Source organism: Plecotus auritus (genome assembly GCF_963455305.1).
Source record: "Plecotus auritus genome assembly, chromosome: 1".
In the NCBI taxonomy this organism is placed as follows: Eukaryota; Metazoa; Chordata; class Mammalia; order Chiroptera; family Vespertilionidae; genus Plecotus; species Plecotus auritus.
In genome coordinates, this window is record NC_137770.1 from 233,494,674 (window position 1) to 233,513,686 (window position 19,013).

General features: G+C 47.4%; 1 protein-coding gene across 1 annotated transcript in view; it reads left to right on the plus strand.

The window, feature by feature from the left end:
• Positions 1-18,733, plus strand: part of LGI2 (leucine rich repeat LGI family member 2) — a 30,020-nt gene extending 11,287 nt beyond the window's left edge. The window contains exons 5-8 of the mRNA XM_080649076.1: positions 769-840; positions 1,501-1,670; positions 9,345-9,509; positions 13,337-18,733. Coding sequence (XP_080505202.1) covers positions 769-840; positions 1,501-1,670; positions 9,345-9,509; positions 13,337-14,154 — 1,225 coding nt within the window. The 3' untranslated portion in view covers positions 14,155-18,733. The remainder of the gene's footprint in view (positions 1-768; positions 841-1,500; positions 1,671-9,344; positions 9,510-13,336) is intronic.
• The last annotated feature ends 280 nt before the right edge of the window (positions 18,734-19,013 follow it).

Genomic DNA, 19,013 nt, shown 5'->3' on the forward strand with positions numbered 1-19,013 from the left:
ATAGATGGGGACAGATGTAAGAAGGTGATGGAGTGAGCTGTGTGGTATCTGGGGAAAGCGCATTCTAAGCAGATGGACAGCAAGTTCAGGCCTTGAGCTGGGGCTGTGTTTCTCCTGTTTGAGAAATAACGAAGAGGCCAGTGCAGCTGGATCTTGGTGGTTAAGATGTCCCATCAGTAGGTGGGAATGGAGGTAAACTAGACAATGGAACAGGTTTCCTCAAACTACGGCCCGTGGGCCACATGCAGCCCGCCAAGGACATTTATCCGGCCCGCCGGGTGCCGCTGCCTGTCCTGCTTAGCAGCCGACTCGTCCCGGGCCCGCAGTGCGCATAGGAATTTGTTCATAGTTTTTTTTTAAAAAAACTATAGTCCGGCCCTCCAACGGTCTGAGGGACAGTGAACTGGCCCCCTGTTTAAAAAGTTTGAGGACCCCTGCAGTGGAGGGTCTTGCATGCCATCATAGGGACTGTGGCTTTTATTTTGAAAACGTAAGTGCTACCTGAGGTTTAACCAATATATATCAAGAGCTTAATAAATGCTTGTTTTAAAAACAAAAGACTTACATTGTACCCCAGCATTTATATTATTTTTGTATAAACTACACTCAGTTCTTTATCTCAGTATTTATGACCAGAGCCAGAAATTGAACCACGTTGTGCTGAAGAGGATTAGAGCTCTGTTTGAAATCATGACTTTATTTAAGGAACTTCAGAGTAATAAGGCATGAAGATAATAACCACATTAAAATGTTACTTTCTGGTTCTAGCTCTTTGGCCAATAACCACATAAAAGCACTCCCAAGAGATGTCTTCAGTGATTTAGACTCTCTGATTGAACTGTAAGTAATGAAAATCAAGTTTGTGTCTGCTTGTGCCCCAGTAAATCATGCCATTAAGTCCTCTCTCCCCCTTTGCTGCATTTCTCTTACACTGTAGCTCAAGAACCTATGACAGAGCTGTGCCCACTGGGAAACAGCATGGAGTCTGTATGGGGTTGGATTGTGCCATTTTAGAATATTCTTAGTAGCCTTAGGCTCCTTCCCCGAGATAGCATATCCATCTGATTTACCTTCTAGTGTTGGTCACTTTTTACTGGACGTAGTTTAACAAGATCGTAGCGTTTCAAGTGTGTTTGTGAAAACTGGTTTCCTGGAATGTCCTGTTAGTGTTTGTGTGAAGCTGTGTTGGCTGGTGTTCTGTCATCGCTCCCGTGTCCAGCATGGCATGATGACAGTTTCAAGAGAGTTTGGAGAAATGGGGGTATGTTAGCTCTAAAAGCTTGCTATAGGCTGTCCAGTTAAAACCAGAGGCACTGAAGACGATTAAATAAAGTCAGTGATAAGAACAAAAAAATAGGATGTATTAAATATAAAAAAATTTAAATTACACTTTGGGGTATTAAATATATCAAGATATTAATAATTCTGGAGTCTCATGTCAGTGCCCAAACATTTGAGCATGTCTGTTTTCCTGTGCCTGTACTTTGTTTTATTTTTTAGAGATTTAAGGGGCAATAAATTTGAATGCGACTGCAAAGCCAAGTGGCTGTATCTGTGGTTGAAGATGACAAACTCCACTGTTTCGGATGTGCTGTGTATCGGTCCCCCGGAATATCAGGAGAAGAAGCTAAACGATGTGACCAGCTTTGACTACGAATGCACAACTACAGGTATGCAGAACCCCTGTCACCAAGGCGGTTAATTAGAACAATCCCTGTGTTTGCCCTTTAGCTTGTCAACAGGGACTGGGGAAAAGTTGATGCAAAAACTTTCTGTCAAAGTTATTTTAGGCGAAATTTAAGCTCCAAAAGGTATGCATTGATGTGAAAAGGAAAATATCTCAACAGTTTAGATTTTTGTTAACTGCACTGGATTTATTATTGATTCTTCACAAAATTTAAATTTCTCTAAAGATTTTTTTTTAAGTCAAATATAAACTGCTGAGTTTGGCATAAAAACATTTTCAAGTCAGTTTGGGTTATAGAAAGCCAGCGCAGAGAGGCCTAAACTTCTTTTCTCTTGATTGAATTACATGAATTTTATTGAAAATTTAAGTAGTAAATACGAGAATTTAAAATCTATAAATTGCATTCGTAGTCCCATCTAAAAAGAGATAACTAGATAAATTATAACCAAACTAGGCAAAGTAGAAATGTAAGTTAAGAGTTAATTGTCAAAAGAAGAACTCACATTGAGGGAAATATGTAAAGTTTGATTTTGTTTTTCAGGACCTCCCTCAGGGTCCAGTTTATACACTTAGGCTATAAAGATAAAATTAAAATACTAACTGCCTCAACTCTCTGCACATCTTGTAGAGAGCAGGTGAGTGTCTGCATATGAAAGGCTTAGATGGCGTCGCCACAGCTTCCGACACCAGATTTTATTTGTTTTTTAATCCTCACCAGGGGATATTTTTTCCATAGCTTTCCAGAGAGTGGAAAGGGGCAGTGAGAGAGAGAGAGAGAGAGAGAGAGAGAGAGAGAGAGAGAGAGGTGACAGAGACACATCAACTGGTTGCCTCCTGCGTGCACCCCGACCAGGGTGCAGGGAGCAAACCCACAACCCAGGTACATATGCTTGACTGGAAATTGAACCCCGAATCCTTAGATATGTGGGCTGATGCTCAAACCACTTAGGAGCACCAGCCAGAGCTAATACCAGATTTTAAAGGAGAAAAGACCAATCCACAGCATGAAACCTGCTTTATCAGACTTAGAAAAGTAAACAGGCTGAGATTTGATACCTACAGGGCTTCAAGGCATGTCAGTAGGAGCAGCATGAATGAGAACTCAGAACATAGTTACAGAAACTCAAAAGACAAAAGAACTTCAAGAACAAAATATCCCGTGTAGGCCATTCCAGCGGCCATCCTCCAAATAAACAAAATCTCGCAAAGTAAAAATTATTTCCAGATGTCTTTGTAAATAAGGGCCCCTGTGATTCTCTGTTCTTTTCTGAGAGGAAATCTGAAATCTTATGGGAATGACCTTGTCTTTCATCACCAAACAGGGGCTTATTTAGCTGTGTAATCGGCAGGTGCCCTTTAGCCAGGGAGGCTGCGTCAGGTTATTCGCTGTATTGTGGAGCAGTGCAAAATATCAGAGGTCGTGTCAATGACATTTGCACCGGAAGGTGGCATTCAAGGCCATTGGGTATGAAATGCTAAACCAAAGCCCGTTGGGGCTGCTTCTACCTCTTCCCCAGCTTTTCTAGAGAGTTCTCTAACCCCCAGGTGAAATTAGCAGCTTTTCCATTGTTCTAGTCCGGGGTGGGCAAACTTTTCGACTCGAGGGCCACAGTGGGTTCTTAAACTGGACAGGAGGGCCGGAACAAAAGCATGGATGGAATGTTTGTGTGAACTAATATAAATTCAAAGTAAAGGAGTGGAGGGGAGAGCAAGAGAACCGGATAGAACAGCTGGATCCGGCCTGCGGGCCGTAGTTTGCCCAAGGCTGTTCTAGTCACACCTGGTCATAGAATATGAAAAATTTGCCAAGCTCTGAGAGAAATGACACAGGCTATAGAGGGACTGAGGGACTTGGGGATAATTTACATGAGACAACCTTATTTCTGAGCTTAGAGCCCCATGGATGGTTATGAAAACCATCCGAGCTCTGAGAATTGTCATGGGAACAGAGGGCACTTGGAACTGAGGTGGCCAGGTCCTGAAATCTGTCATAAACCCAGAGTCCATGTCATAAACCCAGAATCAGTGTGAGTCCCTAACACATTTTAGGGCATTCTCTCTCTTATATACACTGAGTGGCCAGATTATTATGATCTCTGAACACATAATAATCTGGCCACTCAGTATATATCCTATATAATAAAAGGCTAATATGCAAATTGTCCCCTCGACCAGGAGTTCGACCAGCAGGCAGGCAGGCTGGCCAACCGCCCATGTCCCCTCCCCCTGGCCAGGCTGGCTGGACCCCACCCATGCATGAATTCATGCACCGGGCCTCTAATTACACACACACACACACACACACACACACACACACACACACACTGAGTGGCCAGATTATTATGCATTCAGAGATCATAATAATCTGGCCACTCAGTGTATATCTTCGCTAAACAGCTTCCTATTAAAATCAAGAAAGTCATCACACCTCCCTGGTAACAGGAAGATGAGGATTCTATCTTTGTTATTGTTTTATCCCTTTAAGAATCATGGACAAATGGCCCTGGTTGGTGTTGCTCAGTGGTTAGAGCATCAGCTCCATGCACCAAAGGGTCACCGGTTTGATTCCTGGTCAAGGGCATGTACCTGGGTTGCAGGTTCAATGCCTGGCGGGGTTTGGGAGGGTGTGGGAGGCAACCAATCAATGTTTCTCTCTCCCCCCACTTCCTTTCCTACCTTCCCCTGTCTAAAAATCAATGGAAAGAATATCCTTGGGTGAGGATTAACAACAACACCAAAAAAGAATCATGGACAAAGGGCCTCTTGCTTCTAGGGTCTTCCATCATGAAAAAAAAGGCACAGGCAAGTTATAACCTGTCCCCAAACAGAGTCCTTGCCTCGTAAGAACGTAAGTCAATCGATTGTGAGTTTGGGGCTCCTCTCTCCGGCTCAGATAAAGCATCATCGTCTGGGCTTTATTAGAGGCTGGGAGGAAATGTGCGAGGAAGAGGGAAAGCCCATTCCAAGGTCATGGGACTGTTACCACACCCTCCCCAAGGAGGTGGGAAGAAGCGCATCTTCCTAGTGTATTATTTCCTTCGTGGCCCAGATTTTCAGGAAAAGAGTAAGTTCTTGAGGTGGAGGAGGGGAGGCAGATGCTGTTCTTCCCAGGGAGAGGGAGGTACTGGTACCACTCTGTTCCCGGGACAGGGGTGTAGTTAGCACTACGAAGCACCCTGGACTGTGTTCAGCTCTCTAGATTAATCACAGTCCTTCCCGAACCTTCCGCCTCAAGTCTATTTTTATCCACCTCAGAAATCCCTGTTACCTGCTCATGATTCCCCGTGTTAGGTGGATAATTCACTAAATTCCTTAGAGGGAGTGAATTTTGCATCCTAATGGTCCTGTTAGCTGCCCTGTTTCCGGGCTGATGAAAATGCAAAGAGAAATAATGCATTAATGTGCAGTTTCTCTCCCAGTAGGGTAGGCATCATGTGTAATTTATTCTCTGCAAGTGCTATAAATAGCTATGTAAAAATCTGTTGATTCCAGGGGGAGCCGTGCCTGAATTGGAAGAGTCCCACTGACATCCTGAACTTAATCCAGTGTGAATGGAAGTGGCAGGCTTTTGCAGAGATCCCAATAATACTTAAACACTAGTAAATTGGTGTCATATCAATGCGCACATTCTCCAAGAGCTTTCCATGTGGCTGTGCGTTTGCTGCTTGTGAAAGATAAATTAAGATGAGGATGGAAGACGATATTTAAATTTGAGTCCCCTCCCCCCATGCACACACGCTCATATGTATCTATCAGTTTATTCCACCTGTTTTTTCTCTTTTCCTTCTCTCCCTCCTCCTTTTTTATTTCTTATATTTTTTATTGATTTCAGAAAGGAAGGGAGAGGGAGAGAGAAAGAAACATCAATGATGGGAGAGAATCATTGACCAGCTGCCTACTGCATGCCTCACACTGGGGATCGAGCCCACAATCCAAGCATGTGCCTTGACTGGGAATGGAACCGTGACCTCCTGGTTCATAGGTTGATGCTCAACCACTGAGCCATGCCGGCTGGGCTGTCTCCTCCTTTTTTTATTTTTTAAATATATTTTTATTGATATCAGAGAGGATGGGAGAGGGAGAGGGAGATAGAAACATCAATGATGAGAGAGAATCATTGATGGGCTGCCTCCTGCACGCTCCCTACTGGGGATCGAGCCCACAACCCGGGCATGTGCCCTTGACTGGAATCGAACCCAGGACCCTTCAGTCCCCAGGCCGATGCTCTATCCACTGAGCCAAACCAGCCAGGGCTGTCTCCTCCTTTTTTGTGAGGAGGGGTTGTGGAGGGAGAAAGGGGTCTCCTATTAGCAATTCGATTTATAATTCAAACGCGTTAACTGTCTGTGTTGTGCAAGATACTTAGTTGATACAAAATATGATGAAACCGATGTTTTGGGAAAATAAATGACAATCAGACCATTGAAGGCCAGATTTGTAAAATGCTCTCCAGTCTGGCAGCTCTTTTCTCATTCTGGGAATCGCGAATAAAAAGCTGACTTTGGGGCCTGCACTTTGAATGACCTGCGTTTTTAAGCAGACGCTCATGTTTCTGGGAAGCCAGCGTGCAGTCGGGAGCCTGACTAGAGCAAACCGCTTGCTTACAGGCATCGCATGCATGTTCAGAAGCTTCTGCAGACCTGGGTCAGACGAATGCCCCTGGTAGAGGAGTGGTTTATAGGCCTCCGGGTTGCAATGAAAAGAGGGCACCTGTGTCCTCAGAGTCCTTTGCTAACTCCGGAAAAGGAGGCGGACAAGGCCGGCTGCCATTTCCCATCTCGCAACCTGTGAGCACAGAGCCTTCGGAGCCTGTGTCCCTGGCCAGCGCTTCCTGACTTCCACGCTGGTCCTGCGCCTGCCAACAGGGAAGGACCGAGGCTGATGCTTTCTGTTCCTCTTTGGCTGATCAGCGCTGGTATTTGGGGGTTTTGGCAGAGGGTTGGGGCTTCTCCCTATCTTCATGCAGGCTGCATAATGTTATCATTGGAACTACGACTGTCTGCTCCACGTAACTGTATCGTTACATATCTAACCCCGCTGAGGCATTTCCATAGACGGCTCTGTGCTGACACTACGTGCACACTCTTACTTAGTCTCTGCAACAACCTACGGAATAAACACCCGCCTCATTTCACTCCTGAGGAACCTGAGGCTCAAGTTTCTTGCCCAAGGTCGCAGGCGAAAGTGTAGGTGGGAGCCTGAGCCCCAGCTCTTCTGGATAGTCCACTCCCTGGGGTGGGGGAGAGGGTACCTCATCCATGATTGCCACCTGTCCCCACACCCCTTGGCCACTTCTTATTGTTGGGGTGCAGAGGCAGCCTCCCCTTTGCGTCTCCCTCTTCTCCCCACACCTGCAAGCATCACTCATTCAGCCCCATCCTCTCCCCACCCCAGTCCTCAGAATGAGCCAGCGCTCCCACACTCATTAAGCCAGCAGCCTTTATTAAGCACCTGCTGTACACAGGGAGGGCCACCTCTGAAAGGCAGCATGCCTTGAGCACTAACTCTGTGCTACGTACGGTTCTAAGTGAGTACGAATCGTAACATACAGGGAGGAAACCGAGGCAGAGAGAGGGTAAGACAGCAGGAAGGTGGAGTCACAGCTCTGGCATCTTATGTCAGATGTCATTGAAATGGACACTCCCCCAAGGGACAGGCCAGGGGTGGTGGCGAGGACAGAGGAGGTGGTTTGTCCTTTCTGGGACCTTAGTTCCATGTTTATTAAGCAGCTGCTCTGTGCTAAGCCTTGAGGCAGGCATTTCTGGCCACGTTACCCAATGTGTCCCTGTGCCATTAAGCTTGGGAGGTAAGTACCACTGCCCCCATATTGTGGCTAGGTAAGCTGAGGCCTTGTAAGGGGAAGTGTGCGCCCAGGGTCTCCGGTGCAGGCAGTGGTTTTAGGTGGCCTGACTCCAGGCACAGTGCTCTTCCTGGTGCCTCAGGTTGCCCTCCCTCCCTCAGCCCTGCCCCCCTCTCCTGCCCCCTGCCTGTTGCCTGCTCTTCCTGTCACCACGCCTCCCACTCCAACACTTGCTCAGCTGCTCCACCTCCTTTCCTGCCCCGTTCCCTCAGCACTGTCCCTCTTGACTCCCCATGGAGTGGCCGGTCCTCTCATTGCCTTTCTGGTGTAACAGCTGTGTGAGGCTTCCCAGTCAGAAGTATTTCCCGAGTGGCTGCTGTGGGCTCGTGCCATGGGGACTCATGCCAAGGTCTGACCTTAGGAAGCCCTTCGTTCGGGAGACACACCATGCTGTGTGCCCATGGCCAGACATGCACCCTCTCTGGGCTTCTGACTCTGTAAAATGACTCAAGGCTCTAAGATTGCTCCCATGTCCCCAGATCTGACTCTGATGATGCTGTATGGAAGAGTCAGTCAGTGTGGATAACAGGATGTAAACAACAGTGCCTGATTATGTGTCCAATGAATTAGGAAGAGTCCCGGGGGTTAGAGCGTCAAGGAAGGCTTTGCAGAGGAGGTGGGACTTGAGGGACCCCAATAAGGACAATGTGGGGAATAGAGGGGCGAGGATTTTCTCATAGAGCGACTCTCCTTAGCCAGACGTGCACCGTCATTTTACCCTGGGAGCACTTGACCTGCCAAGAAGTGGTGCACATGGAAGGCTCGCTGGCTAAAGAAAGAACTTAAACTTTATTAGTGTCCTTTCCCCCTTTCTTCATCGATTCTCCAGCTATCCCACGCACTAAGTATCCTTGCATCCGAGGGCATCCTCACCCCGTTCCTTGGTAAAACTGTACATTTCCGACCGGGACTTAATCCAGTGAGTCTGTCATAGCTCAGGGGAGCCATGTGGACGAGGAGTTTTAATTTAATTTACCACTAAATGTAATAAGAGTCAAGCATGTGCTCAGATTGGGCGGGTTCTCTGTTGCTTGAAAATGCAACAGACCTCCCGTGAGTGCTTGCTGAGCTGTCTAGACTCCAGGCAGAGCCATCACTCATTGCACCAGGCCCAGGAGCCAGTGCCTATCTTTCCTTCCCCACAGGGGGTGGGGAGGTGGGGGTGGGTATATAAACCTCTGAGACCGCATAGGAGGGGTTGGCTTGGTTTCCAGACATGCAGGGAGCCATTGAAGGGTTGACTTCTCATGGTGAACCTGCTGAGGCAGCCTCCCCACCAGGGTGATGCAGAGCTGGGAGTGTGTTAACAGATGATAAAAGGATTCCATTGCCAGGTCAGCTTGAGAACCACCCCAGCAACAGGTTTCTTTACTACCCGGCTCTTCTGAGAGCGTTAGACACAGCTTTCCCCAAACGAGGCTGCCCACTGCCGCCCTGGGTCACGGAGGAATTTTCAGGGTAGTGTCAGGAGTGCTGCTCTGTGGCTTCCTTTCTGTCTGGCCTTTTTGAAAGCCAGGTCTCACCAAATGTGTTTAAAACATTGAGATCCTTCAGCCAAACCTGTGAGCTGTTTATCTCGAAGAAGCTGTATCACAAGCTGTGCATTCAGTCTGAGAGTCCTGTGCACGCCAGAACCTTCCAGAATCTCCCAGAATCAAACACACTAGGATGTTAGCGTTGCTTCTTTCCTGTCCCCCCTCCCCTTTTTGGAACCGATGAGAGAAAGGAAAGAAGGGGTGGTCGATGACTCCCACAGGACATCTCATGGAGCCTTTCTCTTTAAACAACTATTCCCAGATTTTGTTGTTCATCAGACGTTGCCCTACCAGTCGGTTTCGGTGGATACGTTCAACTCCAAGAACGACGTGTACGTGGCCATCGCCCAGCCCAGCATGGAGAACTGTATGGTGCTGGAGTGGGACCACATCGAAATGAATTTCCGGAGCTATGACAATATCACAGGTGTGTGTGGCTTTGAGGTATTGGCCTAATTTCAGTGAGAGAAGAAACATTCTCTGCCGTACTGAGGGACCGCTTGGCTCTGTCACTTGGTTAGATTTTAGGGACACATTCCAGCCCATCCTCATCTCTGATTTTTTCATGACATGGTCCATTATTGGTGAGAACGGAAGCCTCAGGTGGTGATCCTGTTTGTTGTTGGGGATCCTTTTAAAAAGGGAGAGTGTGATGGGTTACGTGTGGTGGGAGGCATTTCCCTGGAGAGGTGAGAGGTCACCCTGAGAACCCCTTGATCTTGAGCAGTTATGGCACCTTTGATTGCACCAACTTTGTAGCAGCTAAACAAGTCCTCGCCTTTTGTTAAGCTGATTATTAACAATATGGTAATGAACACATGCACACAAGCATGTGTGCTCATGCGCACACACATGTACACGTGCACATATGCATGCATGTAGGTGTGTGCATACACATGTGCACACGGGCACACATACATGCTGTCACGTGCACACACGTGTGTGATCAGGCACACATGCACATAAACACACCTCCACTGTCTAGCTGTTTTTCCTGCCCCCTTGCCAGGTCCTGGTGATCACTGCTTCCTTGTAATAAATGCAAACAAAATAAGAATGCATGGCTCTCTAAATTCAGGCCTTTGGGACAAGACGTAGTTAATGATTCTTTCAGGGCTGGCAGGGGCCCCCAGTGTCTTACTGCTACTGAAAATGGAGGGTCTGCTTGCTTTTTAAATAAGCAGGTAAAGTTAAAATAATCTTGCAAACACTTCTCATTTATCAAGTGCAACCTGATAATAATACTAACTTTATAAGCAGCATCACAATGGCCCAACAGTTACCCCACGAGAGAAGTTCCTTTAGGGTCCTGATTTGGAGATGGAGCAGCGTTTTGCTGTTCCAGCGAGAAGCGGATGGAGGTGGAATTTCTGGAGGGGGTGGCTCCTCGGAATCTCTCCGGCACCGAGTGGCTTCGCAGCAGGTGCAGGGATGTGGGAGTCAGGGAAAGTGTCGTAATGAGCCTCATCTCTCAGCCCTGAGAGGTCTGTGAGACACACATGCAGATGCCACTGAGAGGCCATTCAGATGAGCACGTTGCTGTCGGCCATCTGGCCGCCTGGTGCTGAGCTCACATTCCTGAGAGCAGCCCCGCTCGTCCAAGTGCAGAGTCAGCACCGAACCGCACAGGTGAACCTGCCGAGGGAAGCCGAGGCTTCGCACCCTAAACCCAGCCCACATGAAAGGAAAAAGGGGGGCGAGAGAGGGACTTACGGCCCACATCTTTCTGCCTCTTTTTCCTGACTTGGAAGGTGGTGCGGGGTGAATGAGCCGGCCCCTCTGCCTTCTCCCCGTGACGGGAGCTGGGAGCAGAGTGACACTTTGCTCTTGTGCGGGGAGAGCCAATGTCAGTGCTTGTGGGCAATGCTGGTTGTGCCTGTGAGGTGCCAGGTGCTGGTTTGTGTCATTGGAAACACACACACACACACACACACACACACACACACACACACACACACACACACGATGATCTCGGCTGCTACTGACAACTCCATGGGCTAGAAGTGTTCACCTGGGCAGAGGCATTAGGGAGCATTTCTGAAGTCCGTTCCTTCTGTCTCTCACGCCCCTTGGCTGGGACGGGCAGGCCTGTGGGTGCTTTGGGCAGCAGGCACCTCCGGGGCCAGGCGGTGCGGGAGGAAGACAGGAGCGTGCATCTGAGTTAGCGTTGGCAGGCGGCAGCCCGGGCAGCTTTCGAAGAGCCGTGTGGTAGTTGAAACCCAGAAGCCTTAAAAAATGTGCACAATGTTTGACTCAGCAAACACATAAGAACACTGCCAGATGGTTTTCCAAAAACGATTTCTCTACGAGGAAGCATGTTATTTACAATCACGAAAAGCTAGAAATAACTGCAATGTCCAAGAGCAGAGGATTAGTTAAACAAACTACGGTGCATTCATACAGTGGAATGCTGTGTAGTTTTCAAAGGTCTAGTTATAGAAGAGGAAGTAACGTGGGAAAATATTCACAAGTGAACATGGTCAAGTGAAAACACAGGTTAAGAAGAAGCCTATGTGTTTGTATGATAAGCTCAAATTTATTTTTAAAAAGTGCATTTGAATATGAGCAGAGATTGGCGATTAAGAAATAGATCAAGATATTAGGTGTCATTTCAGCATTTGCAGGACCAATGATTTTAATTCTCTTCTTTGTGCTTTTTGGTGCCTTGTTGGTGGAGTGTAGGCAGCAGCCAGGCTATCTAGGTTTCCTTTGGCTCCGGCTATCAGAAGAGGCCAGTGTCTTCAAGAGCCCTTATTAAAATTGTTTCCTTCTGCCCATGAGCCCTCACTCCTACCATGTGACTGCCTCCCCACCCCCAGGGGAAGACGGCCATTTAATGGCCTCCTTCTGCCCTGTGGAGTTGGGACGTGCTTTTTGAACATCATGAGGACAATGCATTTGGTGTGTCAGTGAATTTCCTGACTTGCACACCTGCCTCTAAAGCAGTGGTTCTCAACCTTTCTAATGCCGTGACCCCTTAATATAGTTCCTCATGTTGTGTGTCTTAGGCGACCCTGCTAGCGGTTCTCAACCTGTGGGTTGCGACGGCTGTAGAGCCTAAGACCATCGGAAAACACAGATATTTACATTATGATTCATTAACAGTAGCAAAATTACAGTTGTGAAGTAGCAACGAAAATTTTATGGTTGGGGGTCACCACAACATGAGGAACTGTATTGAAGGGTTGTGGCATTAGAAAGGTTGAGAACCACTGCTCTAAAGACACAGAGACCCAGGTGACCAGCACTTATATATTTGTATGGAGCTACCATTTATAAAAAGGGTTTACTTTTTTTTTTAATTATGGGAAACTAGACATAGCATAAAATGTACCACCTTAACCACTTTTAAGTGTACTGTCCAGTTGTGTTAAGTACATTCACGTTATTGTGCAACCAAAAGAACCCTTTTTGCCTTGGAAAACTGGAAATCTCCACCCACGAAACAACTCCCCATTTTCCCCTCTTCCCAGACCCAGGCAGCCGCCCTCCCATTTCTGTGCCTACAATCTGACTACTCCAGGTACCTCATAAAAGTGGAATCATACAGTATTTGTCTATTTGTGAACTGGCTTATTTCACTTGGCTAATGTCCTCAACGTTTATCCACGTTGTATCATGTATCAGAATTTCCTTCCTTTAAAAAATATTTTTATTGATTTCTCAGAAGAAGAGAGAGAGAGAGAGAGAGAGAGAGAGAGAGAGAGAGAGAGAGATCAACAGCGATGAGAGAGAATCATTGATTGGCTGCCTCCTGCACACCCCACACTGGGGATTAAGCCCACAACCCAGGCATATGCCCTGACCGAGAATTGAATCATGACCTCCTTGTTCATAGGTCAATACTCAACCACTGAGCCATGCCGGCTGCGTAGAATTTCCTTCCTTCTTAAGGCTGGATAAAAGCCCATTGGATGGGTAGACCACATGTGTTTATCCATTCACCCATCAGTGGACACTTGGGTTGCTTCCACCTCTTGGCTATTGTGAATAATGCTGCTATGGACATGGCTGGACACATACCTCTTTAAGACTCTGCTTTGAATTTTTCTGGCTAAGGATCCAGAGGTGGAATTCTGTATTATATGGTAATTCTATATTTAATTTTTCAATGGTTTAACTTTTCTATGGTTTCCAGAGGGGCTGTCCCATTATACATTCCCCACCAGCAGTTCCCTAGGGTCTCTGTGTCACTGTCAAGGAGCATCTTAACCACGGCTGCCCTAATCCTCTCTCCTCTCTTTTGGGGCACAGGTCAGTCCATTGTGGGCTGTAAGGCCATCCTCATCGACGACCAGGTCTTTGTGGTGGTGGCCCAGCTCTTTGGCGGCTCTCACATCTACAAATACGACGAGAGCTGGACCAAGTTTGTCAAATTCCAAGACATCGAAGTCTCTCGCATTTCCAAGCCCAACGACATTGAGCTGTTTCAGATCGAGGATGAGACGTTCTTTGTCATCGCCGACAGCTCGAAAGCCGGCCTGTCAACGGTTTATAAATGGAACAGCAAAGGATTCTACTCCTACCAGTCCCTGCACGAGTGGTTCAGGGACACGGACGCCGAGTTCGTTGACATAGACGGGAAATCGCACCTGATCCTGTCCAGCCGCTCCCAGGTCCCCATCATCCTGCAGTGGAATAAGAGCTCCAAGAAGTTCGTCCCCCACAGCGACATCCCCAACATGGAGGACGTGCTGGCCGTGAAGAGCTTCCGAATGCAGAACTCCCTCTACCTGTCCCTCACCCGCTTCATCGGGGACTCCAGGGTCATGAGGTGGAACAATAAGCAGTTCGTGGAGATCCAGGCTCTCCCGTCCCGGGGGGCCATGACCCTGCAGCCCTTTTCTTTTAAAGAGAATCACTACCTGGCCCTGGGGAGCGACTACACGTTCTCCCAGATATACCAGTGGGACAAGGAGAAGCAGCTGTTCAAGAAGTTCAAGGAGATCTACGTGCAGGCGCCTCGTTCCTTCACGGCCGTCTCCACCGACAGGAGGGATTTCTTTTTTGCATCCAGTTTCAAAGGGAAAACAAAGATTTTCGAACACATAGTTGTTGACTTAAGTTTGTGATCAGTGAATTTAAAGGACACATAGCACGAGCTCTCGGGAGAGAACTGAGAAAACATATTTAAAAGGAAGCCAGGTTCAGAGGTCTGACATTAACATTGCATCGGGGAAATAGTTAGACGTGTTCCAACTTTTAGAACTCACATTTTAATCAGGGATTACATTTATTGGCTAACTGCATGCCATGTCCATCCTCCCATTTAAAAAGACATAGGGAAGCCTGTAATTCCTGAGAAATGAGTACAGTAGTAACTCTTACCATCTAGGAAAGTAATGTGAGATTTTTTTTTTTTTTAATGAGGAAAGAGAAAATCGGATAAGATAGGACAGCTCTTATAATGAAATTTTTAAAAAGACCAAACAAACTATGGGCCCTTCTCACCCCATTTTAGCTATCTTTCTGGTAAGGACTCTTAAAGCCAAAGTCAGCTGAAAAGATTTGCTGATGGTAAGTTTAAAAATCGGGTAACACTCAGCATTGCTATTTTGAGCCATCCCAATTTCCCGACCCCCCCCCCCCCCCCCGCAATCCCCCTTCCTAGCAGAACCTTAGCTATTGCATTGGCTCATATGGATGCTTGTCATGGGCGTGTCAACAAAATAATGTTTGACGAATTGCTTCCTCTGCTACAAAGAAAATATTCTGCTGACACCTGTCTAGGTCCAGCACGGGCTGTGGGCCCAGAAGGGAGACAAAGGAGGTCTCCTCTTCTTGTGGTTCAGCGCTGACCCCCGTGGTGGCCAGAGCAACAATGCCTGTTTGATGCTCTCCCTGATGCGTCGCTTCTCAGAACCCATTCTCTGAGTGTGCGGGTCGCCAGCAAACAGCCCAAAGACCGAATGGTGCTTTCTATTCTGTCCTTTAGAGCAATAGAACAGGTATTGCCATCTGACGAGAATTTCTGAACTAAGAGTTTGTAGAGTCGAGGAGGACTTCACACACATCTCCATGTACTTTGAAACCTAGAGATGGCCCTTGGATTGATGCATGCCTTTGCCCCCTGGGCAACTTAATATTTCAAGTAATTGAATAGCAACCTACCTACCTGCCCACCTGCCTACCTCCCTGCTCATGTAGCCGTCTGCTTTGTTGATTTGCTGATATTGCTGCTGCCAGCACAGCCCTTCCAAAGGTGCTGTAGCACCAAATTGTAGAAGCCGGGGTACTCAGGACAGCACTCTCCTCCCTCTCCCTGTCCTTTGCCCCCTCGGGGACATGTGCTGACAGGGGGCTTATCCTCTACACAGAAATGGCGGGGCGGGGGGAGGGCACTGAACAATAGGGACCAGCTTAGGAGCCAGACACGTAGAATCCCATAGACTGGGTCTGCACTCAGGGGCCCAGGTGGCCTGTTTCAAAATGGGTCTCTCTGGTGTGGACCATCGGGAAGCTCATGGGGACAGGGATCTGGTTTTGTGGAGGGTCCAGGGGGTGTTCTGCCTGGTTAGCTGGTTCTCTTCAGAGAATAGGAAGTGAATAGTTCCAGGAGTGGCTCTCAAAGAGTAACCCCACAACTTGTAGCCATGAACATAGCATCATCGTTGTACTGTATTACTTTTTTAATGATTTGTGTTTGCCAAGTCATGAGTAGGTAGATGTTTTGACACAAATATGAATGTGTGTGTTGTTTCCAGACTGTAAGCAATGCGGACCGAGGCAATAAATAGCACTTAGAGAACAATGTGCTGATGTCACAGCAGCTCTCTTGGGTACATTCTGAGACTGAAGGCTGAGGGCTCCCAGCCTTGGACACCAGGGACTTTCATGAACTAGCTCATTCACACATGGTGGCCTTGTTGCTTGGGACGTTCCCATGAGGCACCGAGGGAACCGGAGAAAAGTGGCGTGTTTTCATTTTTTTAAGCACCAGTGACTTTCTCCCGTGTTCTTTCCCCTTCCTGGTTGTTTGCATTGACTGCAAATGCCCAGATCCCTGCATTGGAGGCTGGATGTGGGAGAGCTCAGCTATTCCTCGGGCTGTCATGATGGTCAGACTATTCTTTCTGGCACATGGAACCCTTCCGACAAGGCTGGGTGGGAAAACGGGCACTTGGCGAATAGTCAAGTAGGAGATGTTTAGACAACCCAGCACTGTGCCAGATCGAAATGATGTTCCCGATTCAGACGTTTATAGAGAAGGCAACTGTGCCAACATCATGGCGTTGTCTCGACGGAGCGGTATGCCAGTTTCCCAGCTTCACTGCTGAGCATGAAATTAGGGGCTAACCACGTGCAGTCACCACCCTGGTAACCATTGCCCAGAATCTAGAAAACCAGGGAGCACAGGGTGCCGGGCAGGGTGTGGGGGGACTGGCTGAGTCCAGGGGAGATAGGATGGAAGAAAACTCCCAAGCTTATGATGGAGGCAGGGGTCGGAGGGAGAGAGGGTGGGGAAGCCCCTCAGTTGCAATCAGGATTTCTTTTCTTTTTCTTTTAAAAAACTTCAGACAAGATCCTCGTCTGCAGTCTAGAGTCCCTGCCCTGAGGGAGGAGGTATTTGTTCTGGCCGACTTAAGGAGTGGAGATGTTCTTGGCGCCAGGCGATGGAAGCTTTGCTTCATTAATCTTACTGCTCCATCCCAAGAGTCCCTCAAGTTTTAAACAATTTCTGCAAGAAGATTTCTTCCCGTAATAACGTAAGAGAAAAAACACCAAGCAACAACAATCCAAAGCAGAGAGTCTTGGGGGACCATCCCTGTGGAGATAGCATTAGGAGGGGCTGTGCTTTTTGCCCCGTTCCTTCCCATCACCCACTGCTTGATCATCTCCGCTGGTTTTGTCCTTACAATCTTGGTGGCGCAGCTCCCAGACTGAGTCCCTCCACCTAGCCATGCGGCCAAGACACACAGCCTTAAAGCGAGGACTTGTCCCCACACTCCACAGAGTCAGGAATAGATCCCTTATGAAGACTAAAAATAAGTCTTCAGATTGAATGGTGCTGTGTCCTTAGACAGTGGATGTTAAGACCACCTTGCATTTCAGCAAACCTTTATATTTTTCCATGTACGTTTATATTCATCTTCTTTGTTCCTAAATAGCTCTTCAGTTCTTTGGAGGGCAGATATTATTCCATCTACAGTGAGAAGGGAATAGACACAGAAATTCTAAGTCAGTTGCCTGTTCAAGATTCTTTCGTAGTGGAGTGGCAAAACTAGGACTTGCCTTCTGCCCAGCAGGCTTTGTATTTTTTTCCTGTGGGCACTGCCAGGCCCTCCAAATGAACACGTTTTAATCATGATTTTGAAGACAGCAGCACCTTGAGAGAAAATTTAAAAAATGCAACCAAATATGTATAGCCAGAAGGAAAAGAGTGCTGACTAGACACCATCCAATCAACCGGTCCACTTAACGATCAAACACCGCAGAACTGCCGTTACATGCAAGGCCCCACTCTTGAAAGTCTTCCAGAAGTTTCAGATAATCTTCTGTTCTCAAGAGGGTTTCTAACGGGCCCGGTTGCCTCTCCCCTCACATAACTACAGGAAAGATGCTGAGGTTAAGACGGGTCTGGTTCTTGTCACAATGTCCACCAGATAAACAAGAACAGTTCCGCGAGGGGGGGAAACTAAAACCGTGATGCACGAGTGATGATGAATTGCTCCGGGCTACAGTCAGCCTTCAGGGAGCACGCTGGGAATGGCAGGGTTGCATTTTTCTTCCCCATGGAGTGAGAGGCTGTGTATTTTTAGGGAAGAAATCAGCGTGGGATGCTGGAACACTCACGATGGAAATTTGGCTGCCAGGAACACTCAGGATGGAAATTTCTCCACCGGGGTGTAATGGAAGAGAGATGAAGGTCTGCGGGAGGGGAGTCTATTTGCATGCCTCCTAAAGAAAATCTCTTGAGCCGGTTTCCCGATTCTTCTGCAGAAGTATCAGCCCCTCGCTCAAAGCTGTAGAGTTAATTAGGCAGTGACCAGAGCTTCTGTTAAATGGCACCCTGGAATAGAATGCAATAACCCAGCTGTCGACACAGTGAGTAAGATGGTCCAGACTTGGGGGAGAGGGAAAGGAAATGGATAGAAAAGCAGGGCAGATGGCTGTGGAGGAGACTCTTTGGGGAACATGGAAGTGAACTGGAGGAAAAGAACAAGTCATGATGATTTCCTTCGCCTCAGCCAGGCAAGTAGACGGTGGAACGACCAGGCAAATGAACAGTATCCTTATTATTAACGGAGAGAGCCAGTTATAGCGCTAATGAGAATAAGAATTATCTGGAAAGCTACTGAAAGCTAAACCAAGGCACTCTGATCCCTACATGATTCCATTGCTTGTCTCAGAATCCACCTTTTTTCTAGTAGGAAACTATGCATTCCCCATCACTCCCTTTGACTATCAGGAATGTATAAGACCTGTGAGAAAATAGGCCAATATGCCATTTTTATGTATTTTAAATGCATAACTTAGGCAACATAAGAATAGTTTATCTGTATATGAAAACGAATTTTACGGTATGAAGCTACAATGAATGCATTTTAAGGCCGAACATATATTTAGCTCTTTTTGGTAAATAGAGTTAACAAATGATATGCCTCTTAATTCGCTATGTCCTGTAAACCTATGAATAAAAAGTAGCTCCTGCCTACTATGGCTTTGATCTCGGGTCTGCTTGCCTACGGATACGTCCACCTGAGTCCTAGAGTTGAAGGGATGCCTACCCCAGGCAGCTGAGTGTGCCCATGTGTCTTTGTGGCTTATTCCCTGTTTAAATGAAAGATGGGCACCGCATGGCAGAGTTACAGTATGCAGAGCAGGAGACACCCTCGCTCTCTGTGTGCAGACTGGGAGGGGAAGAGGGAGGCTGGCTCAGCATGTCCAGGTTCTCTGTGCTAACTCACCAGTCACATTAGGACACCCCCAC